The 23,225-nt window shown below is 42.0% G+C and overlaps 1 protein-coding gene across 5 annotated transcripts in view; it reads right to left on the bottom strand.

Moving 5' to 3' along the window:
* Positions 1-599: 599 nt before the first annotated feature.
* Positions 600-23,225, bottom strand: part of phlpp2 (PH domain and leucine rich repeat protein phosphatase 2) — a 33,933-nt gene continuing 11,307 nt past the window's right edge. For 2 of the 5 annotated variants that reach the window (XM_046386803.1, XM_046386814.1), the window contains exons 4-19: positions 19,375-19,583; positions 18,714-18,839; positions 15,707-15,861; positions 14,035-14,181; positions 13,046-13,276; positions 11,692-11,894; positions 11,473-11,533; positions 10,696-10,791; positions 9,902-10,057; positions 8,690-8,890; positions 8,160-8,322; positions 7,938-8,068; positions 7,598-7,711; positions 6,789-6,983; positions 6,424-6,655; positions 600-6,283 (exon numbers count right to left, since the gene is read on the bottom strand). In XM_046386803.1, coding sequence (XP_046242759.1) covers positions 4,997-6,283; positions 6,424-6,655; positions 6,789-6,983; positions 7,598-7,711; positions 7,938-8,068; positions 8,160-8,322; positions 8,690-8,890; positions 9,902-10,057; positions 10,696-10,791; positions 11,473-11,533; positions 11,692-11,894; positions 13,046-13,276; positions 14,035-14,181; positions 15,707-15,861; positions 18,714-18,839; positions 19,375-19,583 — 3,707 coding nt within the window. In that variant the 3' untranslated portion in view covers positions 600-4,996. Of the gene's footprint in view, positions 6,284-6,423; positions 6,656-6,788; positions 6,984-7,597; positions 7,712-7,937; positions 8,069-8,159; positions 8,323-8,689; positions 8,891-9,901; positions 10,058-10,695; positions 10,792-11,472; positions 11,534-11,691; positions 11,895-13,045; positions 13,277-14,034; positions 14,182-15,706; positions 15,862-18,713; positions 18,840-19,374; positions 21,582-23,225 lie in introns of those variants that run through there. The other 3 variants (XM_046386823.1, XM_046386832.1, XM_046386840.1) reach the window with 2 other exon arrangements.

Genomic DNA, 23,225 nt, shown 5'->3' with positions numbered 1-23,225 from the left:
ATCAGGGTGAACCTGAGTTGGCTGGATGCTGACACAGAGGTTTGAATGTTCTCCTGGGACTTTCTATGAAATAAATGATGAATCCCCCATTGAGCTACAGTAGCTTCAGATTTTAACTTGGAAGAAGTGAACAGTCTGACTTCATTTCTCCCTAAAAGTCACTTACAAGAAAAAACTCGTTTAATTTTTAAGTAATCACATTTAATCTTGTTTTTTTCCCCTGTAGTTTGTCAACCATTACGACGGAGTTTTCCCAGGGTTCGGGATGTCATTCTACATTTCACCACTAGATGGCAGATCCACTTTGCGTGTTCACTTAAACACATGGGATCTAATTGTGCATAGTGTATTTCCACTGTGGCTCTTGTTCTCCGTGTTGATTCACTGTCTTGTTCTTCATTTCGGCTTCATGAGTAGGAGAAACGTTTATGGAATCCAAGATGCATAAATAACCCGTTAAGGTTCAAGATTTGAAAAATGAATGACATCATAAATTAGACATTATGTTTTATACTGACCCAAAAAAGTCATTTTTGATGACATTTATTGGCATGAAATCATCATAAAATTATGAGCAAAATGAATCCTGGACAAAGAAATTCACAGTAAAAAGTTTTATTGCTACTTGGCTTAAAGTTAATTTAAAAACAGCTTGTCTGCTCAAAACTAATGATAGCAGCATTTCAAACAAAACCACGATCATCTTCCACTCTCATAATTCAAGGGAGTACAATTCTGTCTGATAACACAACAAAAGTGCTCTTTGTTAGTCCTGTTCCTAGAATCTTTTATTAAACATGAAACTAAATTTCAGCAGTAATCTGCATGCTAGAATAAAAACCTAAAAATATTAGATATGCTCCGGTTTTTGTACAAATAAATCACATTTTGTATGTACTCTATGCTTTTGTGTTGATTTATATTTAGGGCATGCTGTCAACATTGAATACAGTTAGAATTAGTATCTTCAAATAAAAGACCATAGTGAATGACAGTTTCCTGTAGAATCCCAATCATTTTATAATTCTGTTAGTGGAGAGGGAAATATAAATTTGCATGAAACAATGAAGTACAAAAATAAACATCAGCTTCTTGGCATTGAGAAAAAAAAATATTCAAGCATTTCTAAAAAATAATGTACAGAAAGGAACTGTGGGATTAAACAGTGGCTACTTTGGTCACATGTTAAACGACTGGAGCATTTTCGTTCATTCACGCAGAAATTACACTCGATCCATTATTCACATGGGCATGCATACACTTACTGCACGTGTGCATTTAAGCTTCATTTGACATACACACACAAACACAGACATTTCGCAAACACAGTTGTACAGGGAGGAAATGATCCCTTGTTGTTGATAAATGAGTCAGCAGTTTTTAGGAAATAAAAACAAAAAACAAAAACACTGACAGTGTGGGCTACTCAGATGCACATACCCTCTATTTTGTGCACAACAGAAATTATGAGCATTATACTCCTGGACCCCCTCCACTAAAGAATTAAAGGGAATATTTTAAGTAAACGTACCTTGTGCTCACTTTTCCTGTATTTGCACATACAGTTGGCATATGTACATGCACACTGGTTAGTCTACTGATTCAAATATACTTCATGTTGGTAGTGTATATTTGACAGGGCAGTGGGTGAATAAATCTAGGAGACAGACTGGATGAATTAACAATCAGTGTACAACTGTATACAAAAAGTGACCAAAGTGGTTTTGAAGAGCGCTAAATGTAGCAGTGCAACGCAGTCCTGGCCTGACTTGGTAATCTAGGACCAGGCTAGTAAAACTACACTGCGAATGAGCCGAGGGAAAGGGCACACTCTGAAAATAATAAAAGGGCAATGCAATTTACCCACACTGTCCTGATTACATCCATCCATCCATACATACATCACTCAATAGTCATTTTCAGACATGCTGAGAAATAGGATACTTATAGTTTTAGTTGATGAAAGATGAAGCTCTGATAAACATGTGTTAAATATATACACAGTTGACACTTTGCATATTTGTATGAGCAAATTCCCAACATCTGTTGTGAACGCCACCGTTTCATATTAAACCCTAAGAGGAGTTCCACTTCTCTCCTTATGTTGTTCATAATCATGAGTCTTAGAGCTTTTGTAGCTCCTCGTGCAACAGGCACACCTGCAGTGCCACCCGTGTTTCACTGCCTTCAGTCCACATGCCCGACACCACACGTGGGTTCAGACCGTGGAGGTCAGGCCACGGTCTGAACCACGGAGTCCACAAGAGCGCTTGGCATCTCAGACACTGCACACCCCGACCAATAAAGTGACTGGAAACAAATTCTTTGCCTCATCATAAAATGTGATTTTCACATTCTTAATTTTAGCAAAAGAGTTGAAATCATTGTCTCAATTCTGAAATCTTTTTTTTTTCATTCATTATGGATTGATTTAAAAAAAACCCAAACATTTTCAGGTATACCACGTTTGGGAGTCAGTTAGCGCATTGTTTCAACCAAATATCAACACTGGGTATAAATTATGCATAATATGCACAATAACTGCATTTCATCATTTTCTGCCAGGAGGGGGCCCACTAATTCATGTCTATATAGATTATGAGTAATGCTAGAAGACGGTGCTGATGTTGAAAATGTAAATATCAGTCAAGACATTTTAACAAACCAGATGAACTGTCACATCTCTGTTGGCTATGTATTCTTAGATGAGAGGTGATATGTTGGGTTTAGAGAAGCCACAATAATCCCGGCATACCATGTTGATCATATCTCATATATTAAACTCAAATATACATAACTCTGAATATCATTATTTTCTATGTACAAAGTGCTTTTAACAGTGTTTATTTCTTTCAAGAGACAAAAACTTGCAAATAAATGGAAAAGATTCAGACTCATACATCAATTAAGGCTTCATCACTGACTATCACTCATTCCTGTGGAGCAAAGAAAGTATATGGGAGGGTGGGATGGAGGGAGGGGGTTTACCTAACAACACCCCCGGAGCTTAAGACCTCACTCACAAACAGATCATGACGGGGATGAAACAACGGGCCTCTCCTTTCAAAAATACTGAGTTGTATCACTTTAAGGCTAAAAGGGAACACTGAAAGGTCCAGCTATGCAATAGCTGTGGAATGCAAGAACTGCACCACTGGCAGTTTGGAAGTGGCAACCAAAAATATACATCTGATGTAGTAATCACCAACAGGAGCAATTACCCAACTTTGGCCTTCTCATAACCACAGCAGCCACAGCAGAGCTGCTTTCACTTTTGGCACAACGTGGGGAGGTTCAGGAATGAACAAACTGAGGTTTCCAGGGCTGCATAATATTTACCCAACAATTCAAACTATAATGTATTTCTTGACGACTTACTTTCAGCTTAGATAAATATGACTGGTTCTATGAATATATATTTTAAAAAAGAGGTTTGGAAAATGATGAAACAAACTGCCAAAGTTCTACATGTAACTTCATAGTGCATTTCTTATTCTCAACCAGTGCATGATGACATTTTATACCAACTGTGGGAAGCTGAATTGTACAGAAGCATTGCCCCCCTTGATCAGGAGACAGCATGTGTGCAATATGCGAGAGTTTATGTTTATAATGACCTAAAATAACACACTCTGAAAATCATCTGGATAAGTGGGCAGTGCAGAGAGCTAAGATGTAGAGAGACTGTGTCAGTAACTGAATCTGTCTAAAAGGACATGGGTGTTTACTAATGAAAAAGAGTGGCAGCCTCCAAAGTTTGGATATACTAAAATGTACAATCTTCATACCAGTGGAAATACATACAGTACATACAAATACTGCATCTCTGCCCGTCCATCTCCTGTAATAATATATTTTTGTGTCTTGATTTGTTTGTTCAAATGACTGACATTAAATGATATCCAAACATCCCGGGGTCTCCAGTCCACTAACCATCAAACTGGCTGAATTTAAATGTTGATTTTTGTATGTGGTTTCTAAAGAGATCACTTGATCATGCTCTGTCACAGATTATACTGTTAAAAGCATTTTTGAGTTCTACAATACACCCGCTCTGTACAGTTGAATGCCTTTGATATTATTCTTGACAACCATTCAAACTGCAATGCTCTAAATGGTAACAATTTTCAATTTCAATGTCAGCAGCTCCAGCACAGCATGTCAGTTGGCTGCTAGGTGTGAGAGTGTACTACACTGAATAGAATTAATTTTTTTACTAAATAGAAGATTCTATACATACTGAGTGGGAATGTTAAAAATAAAACCCAACCCTGACGTCTCTGGCAACGTAAATGTAGTTATTTTGCCTTCACATCTGCTAGTCCCATGTGCCTTACAGGCATTTATATTGTCTGATTTCCTTTGTAAGCCACAGGAGGAGGAGGAGGAGAGCAGAAGCTGTGCCAGTGCTGGTCTCTTGGAGACACTGTCCCTCCTCCAAAATATAACTAACCAGCTCACATCCCCAAACACAGCCTGGATGTGGGGGGGAAGAGGCCTCTAGGCTGAGTCGTCTGCAGTAGGCACTTTTTCAGTCACAGGGCTTCTCTCCAGGACCTGAGAGACCACAGAGCCCATGGAGAGGAGAACTGACCTCACTCAACACAATCCCATACACGCCCTCTAGACTGCTTGCTGTCTAAGTAAAGGGAAATGTTGCTGACATGTTTAAACACATGAGGTATCCCATTTCAAGTCAGGCTTGTGTTGCTCTTAAACAGCCAGCCATCCTTTTTCACAACATCATGTTATGAACTGGTTATCTTGGATGCCCCTGTTTTCTCTGACACTATAGACCATGCACTTTTTTTACTTCACATTAATGGCGCAGCATAACTTAATGACCTGCAGGTTTGTCTTGTCCTCACAAAAGATCTGAATGGCAACTTGAGTTGGAATGTCTCACGTGTATGAGAAAAATCTCCTTCTTCTTCTCTGGAACAGCATGATCACATAATTGCAGCCTTGTGGTGCTGTGCTGTGGCCCCTCCCCCCTCTAGAGGGCAGTATCATAGACTTCCTGTTGTAAAATGGGAACCGGGCCTGGACCTGGGACCAGGTTGGTGGCAAAAGCAGGGGGGTGTGGATGATCCCACACGGTGTCTTTTAAGCAAGGGAGTGTGGATGGTAAGGAGGAGCCTGAGACAAGAGGGCTCTGGCCTCTTAGCTGCTCTCTCACTTCCTGCTCCAGACTAGGAGGCACAATGAGCTGGTCCTCAGGGTCCTGCTGTGCTGGGGCAGTGAAGTAGCCAGACTTCTTTTTAGGAGCCTCCAGGGCCACCTCAATGATATTATGACTGTCCTCAGGGGCTACCACAGAGCCATTGGACAGCTTCTTTCCAAACAGGCTGGATGTGGAAGGAGACTTCTTGAGGTCGGCAATCTCTCTCCCACACACAGCCAGCAGGCAGCCGTTTGTAGCAGAAACCACCACACTGTTCTGTCTGCGCATTTTGCCATTGGGATAGTCAGAGCCTCGCTTATCAAGATCCAAGTCTTTGGGGCTCTCAGGGGCCCCCGACCGTAGTTGGAAAGCACAGCAGTGAATGTCTACCTCCACTTCTAACTTGCTGCCATTGGAGATGACACCCTCTAGCGGAGCTTCATCATCACTGTCCAAGCCATTGTCAGACTGGTTACTCGAAAATGTAGCACAGGAGGGTTGCCGCTGGAAAAGGCCTGGATGGGTTCCTGCCCCAGCTGAGCCCGGCACCATGATCCCACACAGTGTAGTAGCAGGGTGTAAACTACAGCGTCTCTCTGGGCGGGATGCAGGGCCAGAAGACGGGTGCTCGTCTGAGGCGGTGGAACCTGCCTCACTGCCCACCTCTGAGGCTGATGTCTCACTGCTGAACTCAGAGACAATACCACTGCTGGATGAAAGGGTGGCTGGGTCAGTAGGGCCTGGGGTCACGGACACGGGTGGTGTGGCAGGAAGGGAACCACGAGGTTCAGCAGTGGAGACAGAAGGCTCACAGGTGCAGTTGTCCTCACTAATGTGCAGGGACACCACCACAGCCTCAATGTTGTCCTTGCAACCATAACTCTGAGCGAGAGAACACAGCTTCTTGGCAGCAGCGCGAGGATCCCGCACAGCCTGCACGGTGCACACAGCCTCCTGGTAGGACACCCGTTCAAACAGCGCTCGATTCCCCAGGATCAAGAACTCGTCCTGGGAACAGAGAGGCTCAGTGTGCACCCAGGGCTTTGGAAGCACCCAGGGAGACAGATAAGAGCAGCCCAGCAGGCGAGAGCAGCATGTCACTCCACTCACTTTGTTATCCTACAAAACAGAAGTGCTATTAGAATCGTAGCTGTAGATGATAGACATGAAGCTCTCAACACAAAATCAAAATTTCTACATAATTATTGCATGCTTAGTGTAAAAACAGGAACCCAACATATAGAGAAGCTGTGCATTACCTCAGTAATAATGGCTTTACTCAGTTTAACTCTCTCCATTTCCTCAGTACAGTTCTCTAAGCTGTAAACCTTAGAGAGAGGTACAGGTCGGCCGTCCCGGCACAACACTGCCTGGCAGGTGCCCACATTTGCCACAGTGAGGCTGAAAAAGCCTCCTGAATCTGAAGACTCATGGTGAATATAACACAGCAAGGCAGAAGCACCCAGTTTCTGGCCAGCCATACCGAGTTTCCTGTGCCATACAAATACAAACAAAGTTTCTGTCAAGTTCTGACAAAGTCACTGGCTGCAACCTGCAAAACTGCATCAAAAGAGCATCTACAAAAGATACATTAATAAAGACTAACAAAAAAAATCTCTCTTACCTGTGTGACGTGATGAAAGTGTTGCACATGTACACATTGTCAACGCTGGAGTGCTGCAGCTCCTCGCACAGCACATCTCCCATGGTGCACTGCAGCAGCCGAGGCACTTCCTCGTTGCGGTCTCCATCGAAGATACCGTAACATGCTTCCACACCGTCTCCAAAGCGGTCGACCGCCAGCACAGACACACACAACCTGTCCCCAACAACAGATCCGGATTGACAAAAGGATGACTCAGTGCCTTTCATACAGAAGTAAGCCTCATACATACTTCAGCACACGACACTGCAGCTCCAGGTCAAGGGAAACAGCAAGGGGTGGCAGCTGATAAGAGACACTGCTGTGTGGCCCCCTGCGGTGGCCATGACCCTGAGCAGCAGCCAGACATAATGCGCTTTCCACGTTGTTATAGGCTTAAAATGGATGGAATTATTAGGCTCCACTGCATCAGCTACTCTTAAAAAAGGTCCAATGACTGCCCTGATGCCAGTGTTAGGCGCCTGCCAGTGATTCAGATATTGACTCAGTGGCAGACATCTGCTCTGAGCTTGTACAGCCACATCCAAACAGAGAGATATACAGTATATCCAGTGCACCAAAATAACATGAGTGATTATGTGCTTAAGGATAGAAGAACCGGCTGAGGAAAGACTTAGGTAACACAGATAAATAGGTAAAGATTGGTTTGCACAATGAGCATTCATGATGTAAGTTCATTTCCTTGTACATGACAATATGGATGGACATTCTCTGCAAATTAAACTCTGACATTTCCAGAAACAAAGGAAACAACACAAATGAGTTCTCACTTGTTCCTTTGGCCGCTCATTTCAGAGTAACCATGGTTCCACGGAGTGGAGGTACTCAGTGAGTCTCCTGCTGTTGTAGTGGATTTCTGGTCTAATTTCAGGGTTGTGATGTGACTATGAAAGAAGAAGAAATACAGTAGAAGGCATTATAAGGTCAGACTTGTCCAGACATGCCACTATGTGGGGTGGGGTGCATGCACATTTACCTTCATTATAGATGAAGGTAAATGTGCATGCACCCCACCCCAAAGCTAAGGTGTTGGTGCTTATATTTTATGCTCAATAAATTTCATTGAGTAACCTGCAACTAGTTTAAACTGGTCTGGGTTTTTTGTCTCACCTGAAGAGGTTGAGCGTTTTGTGTTCCAGCATCAGGCTACAGTTGCCTGTCAGGTCGAGCTCTTGCAGAGTGGCAGGCAACGAGTCAGGCAGCTGGATCTCAGTCAGCTCATTACAGCTTAGATCTACAAGCTAGGAATGTACAAAACACACATGAGCTGATGCAGGCCGAACGTAATCACACCTGCACTGGTCAGGCGAATAAAACCAGGACAAGTCTGACCTTGATCTCAGGCAGGTTGAGGATCTCTGGGAAGACAGTGATGTGGTTGGAGTGTGCTATGAGGGTGTGCAGTCTCTTACAGCTGGACACAGTGGAGGGGATAGTCTTCAGCTTGTTGCCACTTAGATTTAGCTCCTCCAGCTGTTCCAGTTTACTCAGCTTACTAAAAACACACAAGCAGAATACTTACAATGATAAATATTATTAACTATTAGAACATATGTCACTGTAAATAGCCTCTTAGATGATGCTTTCCTTGTAATAGAATTACAGCAACTGTCGAAAACATGCAGTAAGTAATGAAGGCGTTCACAGAAGGTAGAAACACAAAACAGAAAATATATGTGCCCAAGCAAACTAACTCATACTTTGAAACATATGATGATTAAAAGGGTAAAAAAGACAAAAAACAGACACAATAAAATCAACGGGACAAAACAATGAAACGAATTAAATGAAAAAGTTAAAATGGCTGTTTTTAAGTGATTTATACTTTTACCAACTCATACGAAAAAGTCAAGGTAACACACCTTGCAGGGAAGGAGAGCAAATGATTATAGGCAATGTGAAGGACCCGCAGGTTCTGGTGTCCAACCAGCAGAGCACCGCAGTTCTCATTCAGGTTGTTCCCCGTCAGGTAGAGCTCCTGGAGTGTGCTGAGGCTCTCCTCTGATTGGCTGCTGGGAGGAATACTTTCCAGGGCATTGGCTGACACATTTAAGTATTTTAGGCTGTGAGTGACAAATAAAAACAAGAGAGGTTAGTTTAAAAAAAATGGTACGCAATCACATCTCATGTATAGTGGGTGCGAAGGCACTGATGCTAAAAATATAAGTAAGGAAAGACAACATCTTATGTACAGCATATAGGACATACAGTAATGAGAGTGTTGGAATAAATGCAGAACATAAAGGTGTGGGTTTAAGGTTGAGAGTTTTTTTTTTCTGATTTCTATTCTTATTCTCCTTGTACTAAACACTTAATTTGTCCCTTTAAGTGGAGCCTTGCTTTATACTGTGTACAGTTCAACGTGCACAAAGAGGAGGGATTTATTTGAGCTTCAGTGCTTCAGCGCTTCTTATGTAATGGCGTTGTTAAGTCATTATCTATGTGTATCACTTCTGACCGGCAATAGAACCTGTCCTTCTCACCCATGAGGGAACCTTGTCATGCTGTTGTTTTGAAACAGAGTCAAACATTGTTAAAGTAAAAGATTGCTGACATGTCACTGGCCTCGTGCCTTTTTGGAATTTCACACGAATATGACTATCTGAAAAAATGTTCGGTGATCAGACTAGTTTCCGCATTCATTATCGTTTTCATCAGTCCAGAATGTAACTGCTTTCCCTTGCAAGCTGTGCAGCTGTTAGACAACATATCAGAAAACCCATCATGCACAAAGCAGTTACTGCCATTACGTCTCAGCATTAGAGAGAGTAAAGTACATTAGAGCATTTGAACTGCTAATGGGTGTTAAGTGATTTACCACACAGGAAATAGGAGGGCAAATGAAGCTCCAGTTACGGTCGGGGATGTTGCATTGATCTTGACCGCAATCTGGTCATACATTCATCCTCAAAACAATGAGCTGTGAAACAACAACTGACAACTGCAACCAAGCCGGGAACACGCAGGTTGCAGGTTGACATGGAAGGAATCAAGTGATAGCATAAATTGTCTTGAGAATAGAACGGAAAAGGAAACAGTAAAATCTGTTGAGAAAAGGGGCTTGAGAAACTCACTTTAAGGCCTTGTAAAACAGACTCTCAGGGAGCTCCGCTAGCTTGTTGTGCTGGAGGTCTAGGGCTTCCAGAGGGATATGGTCAAGTAGGTCAGGCACTCTCTGCAAACGATTGTTCCCCGCCAGCAGCTTTCTCAAACTCAAGCTGTTGAGCAGTCTGTTAGAAGCCAGAAGAGACATTAGAGAGCCAGATTAAGACAAGGAAAAAAAACAGACCAACAAAAAGGCAAAGAACCAAAGCATCATCTCTCTGCTTCACTACTTGTGAAGTAACCCATGCTAACTAATCCATCAATGACCTTTCCAGCTCGGCTGCCTGCACAGTGGCTTTTTATTCTCTCCCGAACCCATGAGAGAAGTCATGAGGGAGTACAGTGGATAGAGGAATATTATCTCATTTGCAAAATCTTTTCTGATGTCTCATTCAAATGCAAATGTATGTGTTGAGGGCTGGCAGTGAATGATGACAACTGTGGGCCAAGCATTATAGGCCTTATTTTGCAATTGCAATAAGGAAACACAGATACTGGCATACACAAAGAGATACCACCTGTTATTTGTGCGCTGATCTTTTCACAGTTCTACAACCATAACAAATCCTTAGGATGGACATTAAGAATTGGCAACAGTGTGAGCAATTAAAAAAATGAAATGACCATGTGCAATGTAACACCTGATGAACTAATTCTGGACTGCATAGCCGTGTATTTCTTACACGAGGATGAAGGCAAATTATGCAACATCAAAGATGAAGCAGAAAAGGTTGAGGATTAGTGACAGAATAAGGTCGGTAACCTGGAAGGAAGCTCAGAGAGGAGGTTGTGTGTGACGTCCAGCATCTCAATTTTTCTGCAGTCACACACCCAGTCCGGAAGGTACTCCAAAAGGTTCCTGTCTCAACACACACACAGTCGCACACGTAGAAAGACACACACACACACACAAACACTCAAACTGAGCAGAGCTGGCATTTTGCTTTTAAAAGTACAGATGAGTAAACAGGTCAAACTGTGGTAAACAGGAGGCCAAATTAATATCCACCAGAGGTATTTAAGCACGCAATAATTATTTTCTACAGTCAGTATATCAGACTGAAGGTTTTTTACACTAGCATCTGGATTATCTTATTTAACCTCTGACATGCCTTATCGTTTACTGAGCATAATTAGACCTGCAACCCGCATAATAAAATTTATGCTGAATTAAATGCTCTCACATTCTAAGATTTTTACTAATGTAGTCTGCCAGGCACAAAGTATCCATGCAGGCAAAGCAAAAATTATGTTTCAGAGGATCTTTGCATTTGTTTAGAATCTTTGCCTTATACATAAGAACTTTGAATAAACATATTGGCAGAACAAACTGAAGGACACAGACTACAGTATGAGAAAAAATGTTTTCTACACATGATTTTAATTTGGAGACTCCAAACTTGTTTTAATGTGTTTTGGTATTAATCACCAAGTGCATGGACATTAAGATAAAGATACTATTTCTAGACTTCAGAGCCTCCGTTCAAAAACCTGTGAACACAGAGACCACAGCCACGTCTTAATCCCAGCCAGAACTCACTGTGATAGGTCCATGAGTGTCAGCTGGTTAGGGACTGGATAGATGTTGACTGCTGTAAGGCCTGCGGGCAGATGAAAGCACCAATCAGCAGCTAAACATCTGGACCGTTCATATGTGCGCTTATAAGACAAGTGAGTCACTAGAGAGAAAGGTTTGTACATTCAGACCAACAGCCAATGAGGCGATAATAGCAGCTAGCTGACGCTTTGTTTGACTCACGGTTGCTGCTGGCATGAAGCATGCGCAGTGTGAAACCGCTGAGTGTGAGGGTCCCCAGCTGGTTACGCTGGCAGTGCAGAGTCTCCAGGTTACAAAGGGAGCTCAGGTCTAGTGAGTCCAAGCAGTTGTCCCGTAAGTCCAGCTGGGTCACCTGGCTCACCACCTCTAGACTCTCACTTTTCACGCAGTGCAGCCTATTCAAGCTACATTCAACAGGGAGGACAAGAGATGAACTTTGAGTAGTTATTCCCACTGGAGCAGAGAAGAAAGTCTTGGATGAAACATAAAATATTCAACAGAGTGAAGAAACTGACATGCTATACTTGCTACAATTTGAAATTGTAATTGTTGTACTACAGGATTTAGGTTTGCTATTTTAGTTTATGCTGATAAATACATGATACAGATAAATGCAGCATACATTACTATGAAAACATCACAGCTATTGTGGAATACAGAAATTAATAACGGTATTAAAAATGTGTTATCAGTAAGAGAAATTTCCTTAAGGTTGTCAAAAAAATGCCCTTTAAAGTCAATCAACTAAATAAGTTACACACATCAGTCCATCAGATTTCATTAAAAATCTAACATTTGCATCCAATATATTGTATTTGCTGCATGACACACTGGGACCACTCCACTATCTCTCCTTTTGACTCACTGGCAATGTCAGGCAAGGCACCATGCTGGGATCCAGAATGTCCCTTCCACCCTGTTAATAAACGACAACTCCTCTTTTATGAGAGTTGTCCTCCTGCTAATCCAGCACAGATGCACCTTGCCCTTATAAATATAGTGTGCAATTACCAAACCACAACTCCAAACCCAAGGTTGAAAAAATAGCTGGGTGGGGGTGGAGCAGTGGTTGCTGGTTTGATCCTCAAACTGAGTTTACCCATCCTTCAGGACCCACTACAAAGCTCCCCTTTAGCAAGCCACTTAGCCCCCAGCTGCTCCTGTAGAGCTGGAACGTGACTGCAGTTCTAGTCGGCTCGCAGGTGTGAATGTAGGCGTGAAGCAGGGCGAGGCATGAAAAAAGCATTTGTGCTCAGCAAACCTGCCGTCTATAAATAAATGTTTATTAAAAAGGTGAGGTATAGAGCAGCGGTGAAGAAAGGAGGAGTGAGTGAGGTTCAGACTAGTGTTTGTCTTGCCAGAGGAAGACATAAAAAAAGAAAAGACTTTATAGACTGACAGCAACGAGAAAATATTCTCCATCGGCCCTCATATTCACTGAATGATTAACAGTCTTTCTACATATTACATATTGATCCACCAGAGAGAGAAGAGAGGGAAGAGATGAAGGAAGTGCAGAGGCTGAGAGCTGTGTGTCTCCTGGCTGGCCTCTTACCGGAGGTCGATGCTTTTCAGGTGGCTCATTCTCGCCACAGTAGACAACTCCAGGCTCTCCACTCTGTTCCCAGCCATGGCTAGCTTGTCCACTGCACTCAATCTCTCCAGCACAGCAGGGATGTGAGAGAAGTTGTTGAAGGAGAGCCCTAGGCTGTTGAGCTGCGAGAGGCCACCCAGCTCATCAGGCAGTGAGCTGAGGTGGTTTCCATCCAAAGACAGCGTCTGCAGGCTACAAGAGGGAGTCATGTTTTCCTTTCATATTTTACTCAAAAGAGTGGTGCAAATATCCATTTGTAGTAGTATAGCAATTGTTTACTGAGGAGCATCGTACATTTAGCAGGTCCACAGGATGAAATCTGCCTTAGCTTCTTAATCTGATTGCATAACATTTAGCTTCATGCATTTCACTAACTCCATTAAAACCTTAGCCCATGTTTTAATGAGAACATTAATGTGTGTAATGCCCTCCTAACAATAAGCAAACGGAAAACATCACAGAAAACATTTTAGGAAACAGATGAGCAGAAGACTTGACACTACAAAAAATTAAATATTCTCTTTCTTATTTGTGTTCAGATATTAAGCATTCAACACCCTCTATCCTTTGACCCTCGATAAGGAAAAAATCTCCCCCAAAAATCTCTTTTCCTGTAATGGGGAAACAATGGCAGAAACCTCAGTAAGAGCAGGAGAACAGAGATCCATCTCCCAGGACAGATAGATATGCAATGCATGTTGTATGTACAGAACAGGTCAAGAAAAAAGTCGCTGTTTGTATAGGTTATATAATGATAAAATTTGAATTTTGTGTAAAATTTTCTGTGTGATTGTCTTTGGGATTTATTTCATACCCAATTAATTGGTTTATACTTGTAAGAGCTGCTACAACTACTTACTGTTCTCACACACTTCGACACAAAACAGATTTTTTGCATTCATGTAGAGTGCATAAAGCATGTACAGCATATGTGTGTCACTGTGTCACACCTTTGAAGGTTGCCTATCTGTACAGGGATGATCTGAAGACTGTTACAGGAGAGGTTGAGTTCAGTCAGGGTGAAGATGTCACACACACATTCAGGGAACACACCCAGACGATTGTGTGATAAGTTCAGGCTCTTCAGCTGAGAAAACCTAAAGAAACAGAAAGCAGAGTGGAAAACCTTTTAAAAAATCTACAAATACACAAAAAGCTCACCTTTTCTTGTTTTGCTTGGCATATTTATTGTGACATTTTCCATTTGTTGAGACACTGAGACCAACATAGACAGATGTATGTGGCTGACAAAGTCTGACATGACTTTACAATGTTCTAATTCTGTTCATGAGCCAAAGATAAAGTATAGGAAAGACACACAGAAGGAAAACAAAATGCTTGTATATCTTGAACTACACAGTGATCACAAGCTGTGGTTTAAAGTAGGAGAGCCATACAGAGAGTGCGTTTGTTGCTTTCATATAGGTACCAGAAGGTGACTGGTGCAGTGGACAAGCAATGTAATTAAAAAGCAGATATGTGGGTGACTGGTGAGACTGAACACCAGTCTTTGAAATCCAGGGTGAACGCTGTGAAAATTAGATATAGTGGATTCGTTCCCCACAAGCTCATTGTGGGAGTTTTGTGCTGTTATTTGTGCTCCAGCCCTGCACCATGTTATTAAGTTGGCTTGAAAGCGGTAGGAAAAAGTCAGTCAGCGACCAGGCAGGGCAGGAAAGGACAGTGTTCACATTGAAAAAGTATTCAAATCACCCACAGTGGTGCCTCAGTGTGTGATGTTACCGATTTCAAATCAGAGCCCGTCATATGTTGTCCATTACAGGTGATGAGGATAGTTTGTACTCTGCTGACGCATGTTCACTCATATGCTGTTGTGTGTGCGTGTGTGAGTGTGTACACATTTGTATGTTCAAGAGACTGGGTTGAGATGAATGAGGTGGTGCCACGTGGCTCCAAAGTTAGATCTTCCATATTGACTCCTCCCATTTCCTGTGAGCAGTGGAGGTGGCTGCCATGAGTCACAGCGCTGGTCAGAGTACAGACCGTATCTTTTAATCCACGCAGGCTCTTTCCTAATATACAAACAAAACGGAGGGAGCGCCAGAGATGGAGGGGTGCAAGGGACTGAAGCTTAAATCTCAGCAAGTAACACAACAGGTCAGTACATAATGTAATGTATCTGGTAATAGCCTGGTACACACAGTACACACTCAGCCAATCACTGATGCTGGAGGTAAACAACAGAAATCAGAAGGGTCGGAAAGAAACAGTTAACAGGAACACATGGATGGATGGATGGATGGATACTTTATTGATCTCGAGGGAAATTCAATATGTGCCTCTTTATTTAAATATAACAGCAATTTAACATGTCTTCCTCATGGCTGAAATCATCGACAATCTTACTAAGATGCACACACAAAAAAATACATTTCTCTCTTAGATATTATCTCCTACGCTCACAGAAAATAAAATCTGTTTAATAAACTATGAAACCCAGTGAACATACTGAGGTTAACTAGAGAAGAGTGCTCAAAAATACAGCAGAGACTCCCCTGTTGTCCTGAGGCACATTTCAGCAAGGCAGACACAAGAATCCTTTAAATTCGTCCCTTAGCAAATGTTTGTGTACAGTTCTTCAGTTACAGGATGTGTGATTACCTGGGCAGGTTGAGCAGACCTCCAGGCCCCTGAAGGCTCATGAAGTTATGCCGCAGGTTGAGGTGGGTGATGTCCTGACTGTAAAAGAGATATTCAGGCACTGCTTCCAGACTGTAGCAGGAAAGATCCACCAGGCTTACTGTCTGAGACACCACCTGAACACACACACACACACACACAATAAGTTAAGAAAAGAAATTTGCTTACAGTTAGTACTACCATTTTCGGCCTGGCATGTCAGTATCACACATTTATATCACAACACGTAGCTCAAACCATCACCAAATCTTTATTTGTATTTGATTGTATTCACATGTTCTATCAGTTTGCACTGAGCTGCCTGTGGAAGCAGTGATGGCACATGGCTCCATTATATTAAGACAATAAAACTCCTTCCCTCCTTACAGTCTTAAAGATCAAGACAGTCACCAAACAGCATGCTGTACTATCTCAGAAGATTTTTACCTGAAGTGAGAGGGGTCAGTGGACAGAGGAAACAACTACAGTTTATCTGTTTCAGATTATGCGAGCAGCCAGCTGCCTTCCCCAGACATTACTTCAGATGGACAATGCCCCAGTTTCCAGTTCAATGAAATTCATCTTCTGGGAAAACACAGTGTCATTAAAAAAGTAATGGAGTAAGGCCTTAATATGAACCAGTTACAGTCAGACCTCAGCAAACGTGTTTACTGGGTATCCCTATTTAAAACTAATGCAGTGTAATACAACAGGCCTGTCACACTGTTTGAACTTTGTTGAATGTGAACTGCACTGCCGCAGGCTAAGATAACGTAAGCCTGCAGAGAATGGATGGGCACAAAGACGCACAATGTCCTCATAAGTAGCAAAACTTATGTGCGTGAGTGTTGAGGAGTGTGTGAATGCATCTACACGTGTGATTTTGTGCTTCTTTCATGACAGTTTAGGGTACAGTCACACAACTTTGTCTCACATTTTTCTTGTACATAATGCAGCTGTACAGGCCCTCCATAATCTCTGAGATGGCTGTTTACAGGCCAGCGCAGTGCTTGTTCAGAGCAGTCTGAGCAGAGTCGCCTCCATTAACCACAGGACTGCACACTGTGCAGCAACCCAGAAAATGGGACGGCTGCTCAGCAGAGCGTGACATCACGTCACTGCATTTAGAGATGACGTACACAAAACTACATCTGCCAGCCACTTCAAAACTTCTCTGTAAAAAGAGTCATTAAGTAATTTTGAGAGTTGAATGATAGACACAGATTTACAAAGAAGAATTAAAGAGGGAAAGAAGAACAGAGCAGGTTTGTTTTTTTTTTTAATGATTTGAATGGTAATTACGTACTGTGGCTGAAACTTGAAGAAGAAGACAAGGAAACAAGGGATCAGTAAGTCACCACACATCCACGGATACATGAAATCGGAGCTGAGAAACCAGGACGTTGCTTTTAACAAACTTGTCCAACTAGAACAGCTGATCACAGCTAAACTCATCACATTTCTCAGCCTTCTTCTTTGCCTTACTGATATGTATCCTGGTATATAAAAATCCTGAAAAATGTGTTTACACCACAGTCGGTTGCTTATGCAGTTTCCTCTGGAATATCTGGTCCAGTCAGGTAGCGCTTGACTGACATCTCCATTCGTGTTAGCTGTTAAAATCTCCCGATGCTACTGACAGGGACAAGATGATGCAGCAGGGCAGCCTCATCTGTGCAGCTCCAGCCTTCAGCTGAGCAGGGTGTTAGTTCTTATTCTGATTCTGGTGTGATGGTTACCAAAGCCAACAAAAGAGAGCATATATAATAAAATCAGAATGCAATTAACTTCTTATATAATTACATGACCCATAAATAATACATTTACAGTCATGAGTCAATTTTCCCATTTCTTTTTTTTCAGTGAATGTCATTTGGATAAACGCTACATTTCCTTTGAATATATATTCTTTAACATATATTAAATATATATTAATATATTAAAATGTAGATTTCCTCTTATTTGTAATTAACTGTACAAAATGCTAATTTGCTGTAAAAGTTTTAATATATAATATTTAACCAACAGAAATATGTTTCACACATTCTGCTTTCGCACAAATTCTGATGCAAAGTCATGTTGTGAAAAATCACAAAATCACTTGCTTACTCTCTATCTCTCTCACAAACACACACACACACACACACAAACACACACACATTTATGCACTGTAGCATAAACACTGGCCCAAATCCACCAAAAACCTTCATCAGCCATCATCCCCAGTCTCCATAGAAACCTCTCATCTAAGTATCAGCCTAAATACAGTGCACTAAAAGGCTACTCTAACCCAGTAATCCATACCACCATGGAAGAGCGAGATCCTGGACTTAGCATGAATCTGCAACTAATTGGATTTTCTGTTCTTTTTCTTTTTTTATCTGTTGGCTTTCTCCTTCCATGGCTAATTGTATGCTGGCTCTGACTCTGTGGAGGCTCTCACAGAGGCTGTTCAGCTCCAGGAAGGAGCTCTGGCACAATAGCCATTAATTAGGATACTAGAGACAAAGCAAGCTAAGCAGAACAGAAACAATGACATTTTATGAAGAACAGCTGTAATGACCTGGCAAGATTCTCTGAAATTCACACAGTATCTAAGATAAATACATAAATGAGTTTGGCTCTTTACGCAGTCTAATCTATGATGATTTATATAACAAAAGTTTTACTGCTGAGGGCCTGAGAACTCAACAGAAGTGCCCTCCACTAGAAAAAGAAAAGATAAACTATATGACGAGAGCTACGCTGTTCAGTCAAAGCCAGACACAGCTGGGAGTTTCTCCCTGTGGAGCCCATTGGACTCACTCAGACAGGTGGTTTCTGATTGGACAAATCAACAGGCACAGGCAACTGCAGTCCCAACATCTCATCTCTATTTTAAGTACAAGACCAGGGGGACTGACTGGAAACAAACAAACTGCTGTTGAGAGAAAACACACATATTGTGTCCCGCACACACAGTCACACACTTTCTTCCCCTCTTGCTTACTTTCGATGCCTGCCGATGCCATCGTTGGTAATCTGTGAGTGTGTCGAAGTTGACAAAGTATGTCTGGGCCTGTGATCCAGCTGAGCTGAACATCAGACAGTGTTGCCTCCGCTTCACCTCCTCCACCTCAATACCAAAAAAGGACGCAGATATGATAAGAGAGAACAAATACAATCTGAAAATGATGAATATCATTACTCAATACTACAGTGACACTGGTAAAAGAATAGCTTGATTTTCATTCATCTTAACTAAGTTATATATATCAGTAGTCAGGTTTCTTCTCAGATTTTATAGCATTTTAGGGTGGATTTCTTTTAACTGAATTGTGCACACAGTAATAAATAATCCACACAATCTAAGCTTTTAAGTTGTGACATGAGAGCCTCTCAAATAAAGTTTATTTTACTGGTTTCCTGTCTGTTGTTCAAGATAAATAATGAAAGCTGCTGCTGTATCGTCTTTATTTAGGAAGACATCTGGTACATCTTCTGTGTACAACATGGCACACAGTTGAGATGCATTGGTTTATATGACGCACGCTGCATGTACAATGCTGTAAGCATTTTAACTAATCGGCTCTATCCAACCCTCTCAGCCTGGAGTGTAGACTCTATTCTGTGGAACGTGAACGCTTAAAAACCCCATCAGGTTGTCTCACCTGACACTGAAGTCTCACCTTTCCCCCCACCAGGGGCAGGATGTGCATCTTCCCAGTCAGGCTATCTTTGACAGAGGCCACGATTAGACAGGTGCCGCAGAGGATGACCTGCCGCTCCGCCCACTTGTGCAGCTGCGACTTTCCCTTCCTGACGTTGAATACGCCTTTCAGCAGAGTTCGCTCCTGCTGGTCTGCATTCACTGGATGCTCTGGAGGGAAAATGCCCACACACAGAGGTTAGTGTGTATCTACAGGCGTTGCTCTAATGCACACGAATGTCCATCCATCCATCTGTGATAAACAAATTCAGCTAATCATTAGCAAATGTTCTGCAGTTACACAATACATGGAACTTTCCAAAAAATGAAGTCATATGGACACTCACCGGTCACTATGATATCACCTACAGATTAGTCAGAGTGTTTAGCTTAGTTACTCTAGGATGTGACCTTACACCTGTACTTAGGATGGACACTGCCCTATTATCTCATGTTCTGTACATCTGGAAATATCGCACTGCACAAAAACAAGTCTGACCTTTGAGTAAGCGAAGAAATTTTCTCCCTTTCTCCCTCTATTTAAATCTATTAACTTAAAGTCACAGTCAAGACCCTAAGTAAAACCACATAATTAGAGTTAAGACTCTATTAAAGATTTTATTTCTCTCGGTCTCTGGATGGAATATCATATGCACTCATGTTTATATGTTGTGCATAAATAATGCTTGCTGAGCAGAAAGAGACAAAGTGCAATGTGGTAAGCATCCAAGCTCTTTTTGTTGCTAAGATTTCAAACAATTGCTCCTCTTCCTAAGGTCTTCACAGATCTGGGATCAGACAGAACTGGAACTGAAGACATTATACCATTGTCATAGTGGTGTTAAGTCAGGCTCTTACACTCTTTGCTTGTTACCATTGTTGTTTTTGACTCTAATTTTTGCCTCTCGGGTTCACCTGCCCGCCTCTGCCCGCTTCACTCCAGCGCTGGATTTCTGGTTTGTCTTGGATTTTTTTAACACCACCTGGACTCTTGGATTTCAGTCAATTCTGTTGAGTTTTGGACTGCTGTATACTGACTTGTCACCTGGTTTATGGGTTGTTTTGTGTTGGACTTTTGGAACTCTTCCAGTGAACTGTTTGTGCTATATATCTCTTTATTCAGTAGATCGTTAACTTTTATCCTGCCTCATTTGCCTGCTCATTTGGAGTCCACTTTTAGTCTAAAACCTAACAGAAACAAAGTACAGCATTTGGTTTTGAGTCATGTTTAGGTTTAAAATACGGCTGTATCAATCAGGTTTGGTCTTCTTAAAGATGAAGATACAGGTCAGATGTGGGTCCCAGTTTAATGCCTGTGCAGACCTCTATTGTATGAATATGTCTCTCTGTCTCTCTCTCTCCACTGTTGTCCTACCCTTGCAGAAGATTTGCTCATATTGATGAATGAGTCAGGGTTTTGTCGCATTAAACTTCACTGTTTTCAATTTCATTATGCCAACTTGCCCAGCAGGCGGACTTAGCTGGACAGTGCTGAAGGACACATCAGACGGCGCTGCTGTCTCTGCCAGGCTTCAAGTACACTCAGGTTAATGGTAGGTCACATAAGCACAGAGGAGACACTGCCTCAGCCTCTTGTCCTCGGTTGTTGATTTTTCCTCAAACCAACTTATGCTGCCTCCCACTCACAGGCTCTCACTGGCAACCTGCTCTCTCTCTCCCCCTCATTCTGTCTGACTTGTTATTTTCTCTCCACCTTCTCTTTCACTTCACAAGGGCATCCAAATGAAATGAAAGGCTGTTCATGTTTTTCTTCGCCAGGGAAACTGATAATGAACAAGCTGAGAGCTTCTGACAACAAATTTGCTGAATGGTAGATCAATAGCAAGGGCTGATCCTTGGGCATCCCCTCACTCACAGAGAAAATTAGAGACACAACCCCTGACAGGGTTGGTGGTGGGTATCATGGATCTGTGCAAAAGGGGGAAAACGTGAGGACACAAACCACAATATTCCTTTGGTATGGTGGACCTTCATGTGTTTTTGCAGCACAGATATTAACTGTCCAGTATAAAAGCTCTTACTCCTCTTTACTTACTACTTAATGAAGCACTGAATTTAAATCATAATTTTGCCAGTTTTAGTGAGGCAAAGGTTTTGTATGGCTGCTTTTGTTTAGACTACATTTAGCAATTGAGAAATCTGGCTTACTTTGCTTAAGAAAAACAAAGCAGTTTCATTTCATTTGAGGATTTGCAATAGTAGTGTACTGTCAGAAAGAGCAAAAGTTTACAGCTGACAAAGAGTAAGTTAGAATACACCAAATATAATATTCATTAAAACAAACTATCATTCATTAAATCACTATCATCACGCATCCACTCGCTATGAACAGGTTGACAAGATGCTCTCAGTGGCTTCACAGTGAATCACCAGGAACGAGCACACTCCACACTTAGCTTCGTTATGCTGTCAGGGTGGGCGTCTTCTTCAGAGCACCACCTGCAGGATGCTAATACACAGTCTGGTCTAGGCAGTCAATGCCCTGAACATCTGTTTTGCAAGAAGGAATAGTTAACTCTAAAACCAACGAGAAATGGTTTGCCAAGTAACATCATAATGTCCCAGGTGCAGTCTCCTGTACCTCCCTTGAAATACAACACAGGTTGCCTGATTGGAGGCCAGATATCAATTATGCGTGAGAATATTATTGTTACATGAGCAGCTTTGGCTCATAAAGGAGTACAGCTCAAATGATTAGTCAATCAGACCATCAACTACGTTGATGATCGATTATGGCATTTATAAATCTACAATGCCAAAAATGTGCTTGCTCACACGTAATGTGTTTTATAAAACTGCAAAGTGAATATTCGATAAAAAAGTCTAGGTGGTGACGGCTGTTTTTGCTATTTTCTGACATTTTATACACTAAACAACTAATTGGTTAACCGAGAAAATCACTGGCAGATCAGTCAATAATGAAAACGATCTTTAGTTGCAGCCACACAAATGAGTAGTAAACATTAAGATAGAAACTAAAGTGAGTACTAAGGAGTGAATGTAACAGGAAGTTTCAAATTGAATATGTAGAGGTCTTTGGTGCAGATTCAAGGTGTAAGCGTACGTGCATCCACACATACACAGCATATTGCTTTTGGCACTTCCAAAACAATTCAACCGCCCATCTGAAAATCATTGGCCTATTTAGGCAATGTCACACAAGTCCCCATAAAGAGCCAACTTCTAAAACAAACACACATGATATCCCTCAAGGTCTGTGGGGTTATTAGTTTCTGGGGAAACAGGCTGTTCACAAAATCAAAGTCCAATCTGAGTAGGTAAAGCTCCTTTCTGTCTGCAACAACCTCTGCTGCTCTGTGGAAAGCCAGCCAAAATCAGTCCCATCCCGCAGATAATGTTGACCATTCCACACGGCTCCAGAGGGGTTTAGTGACACGGTCGTAAATGTTGTGTCACACTGTTTTCTGTTGCGGGGTGTTTTTAAGTTATGGACAAGTGTGGCCATGGAGAGGCTGCGCTGCCTCCACTCAACTAATCATCCATGTGTCAAACGGCCTCCTTTGAGACGCTGCTAAACCACGGGGACAGTGAGACAAGTGACATGTCAGAAAGTCAACTGGATGACTTCTTATCTTTCCCCTGTTCATCTCAAGAGTGGCTGTGGCCTTCACTTGCCAGGAAAGTTGTGACATCTCACTTCACATGGTGCGGCAGATGAGCAACGAGGCCACAGCAGGTCAAATTCTGCTCCCTTATCACAGAGGAATAAAAATGGATGGAGAAACAGATGGGCAGAGGGACTGAAGGAAAATGAGGCGACAGGGTATTTAG

The sequence above is a fragment of the Scatophagus argus genome, chromosome 1, assembly GCF_020382885.2.
Source record: "Scatophagus argus isolate fScaArg1 chromosome 1, fScaArg1.pri, whole genome shotgun sequence".
NCBI lineage: Eukaryota > Metazoa > Chordata > Actinopteri > Scatophagidae > Scatophagus > Scatophagus argus.
This window is presented reverse-complemented; position numbering and strand designations above follow the sequence as displayed.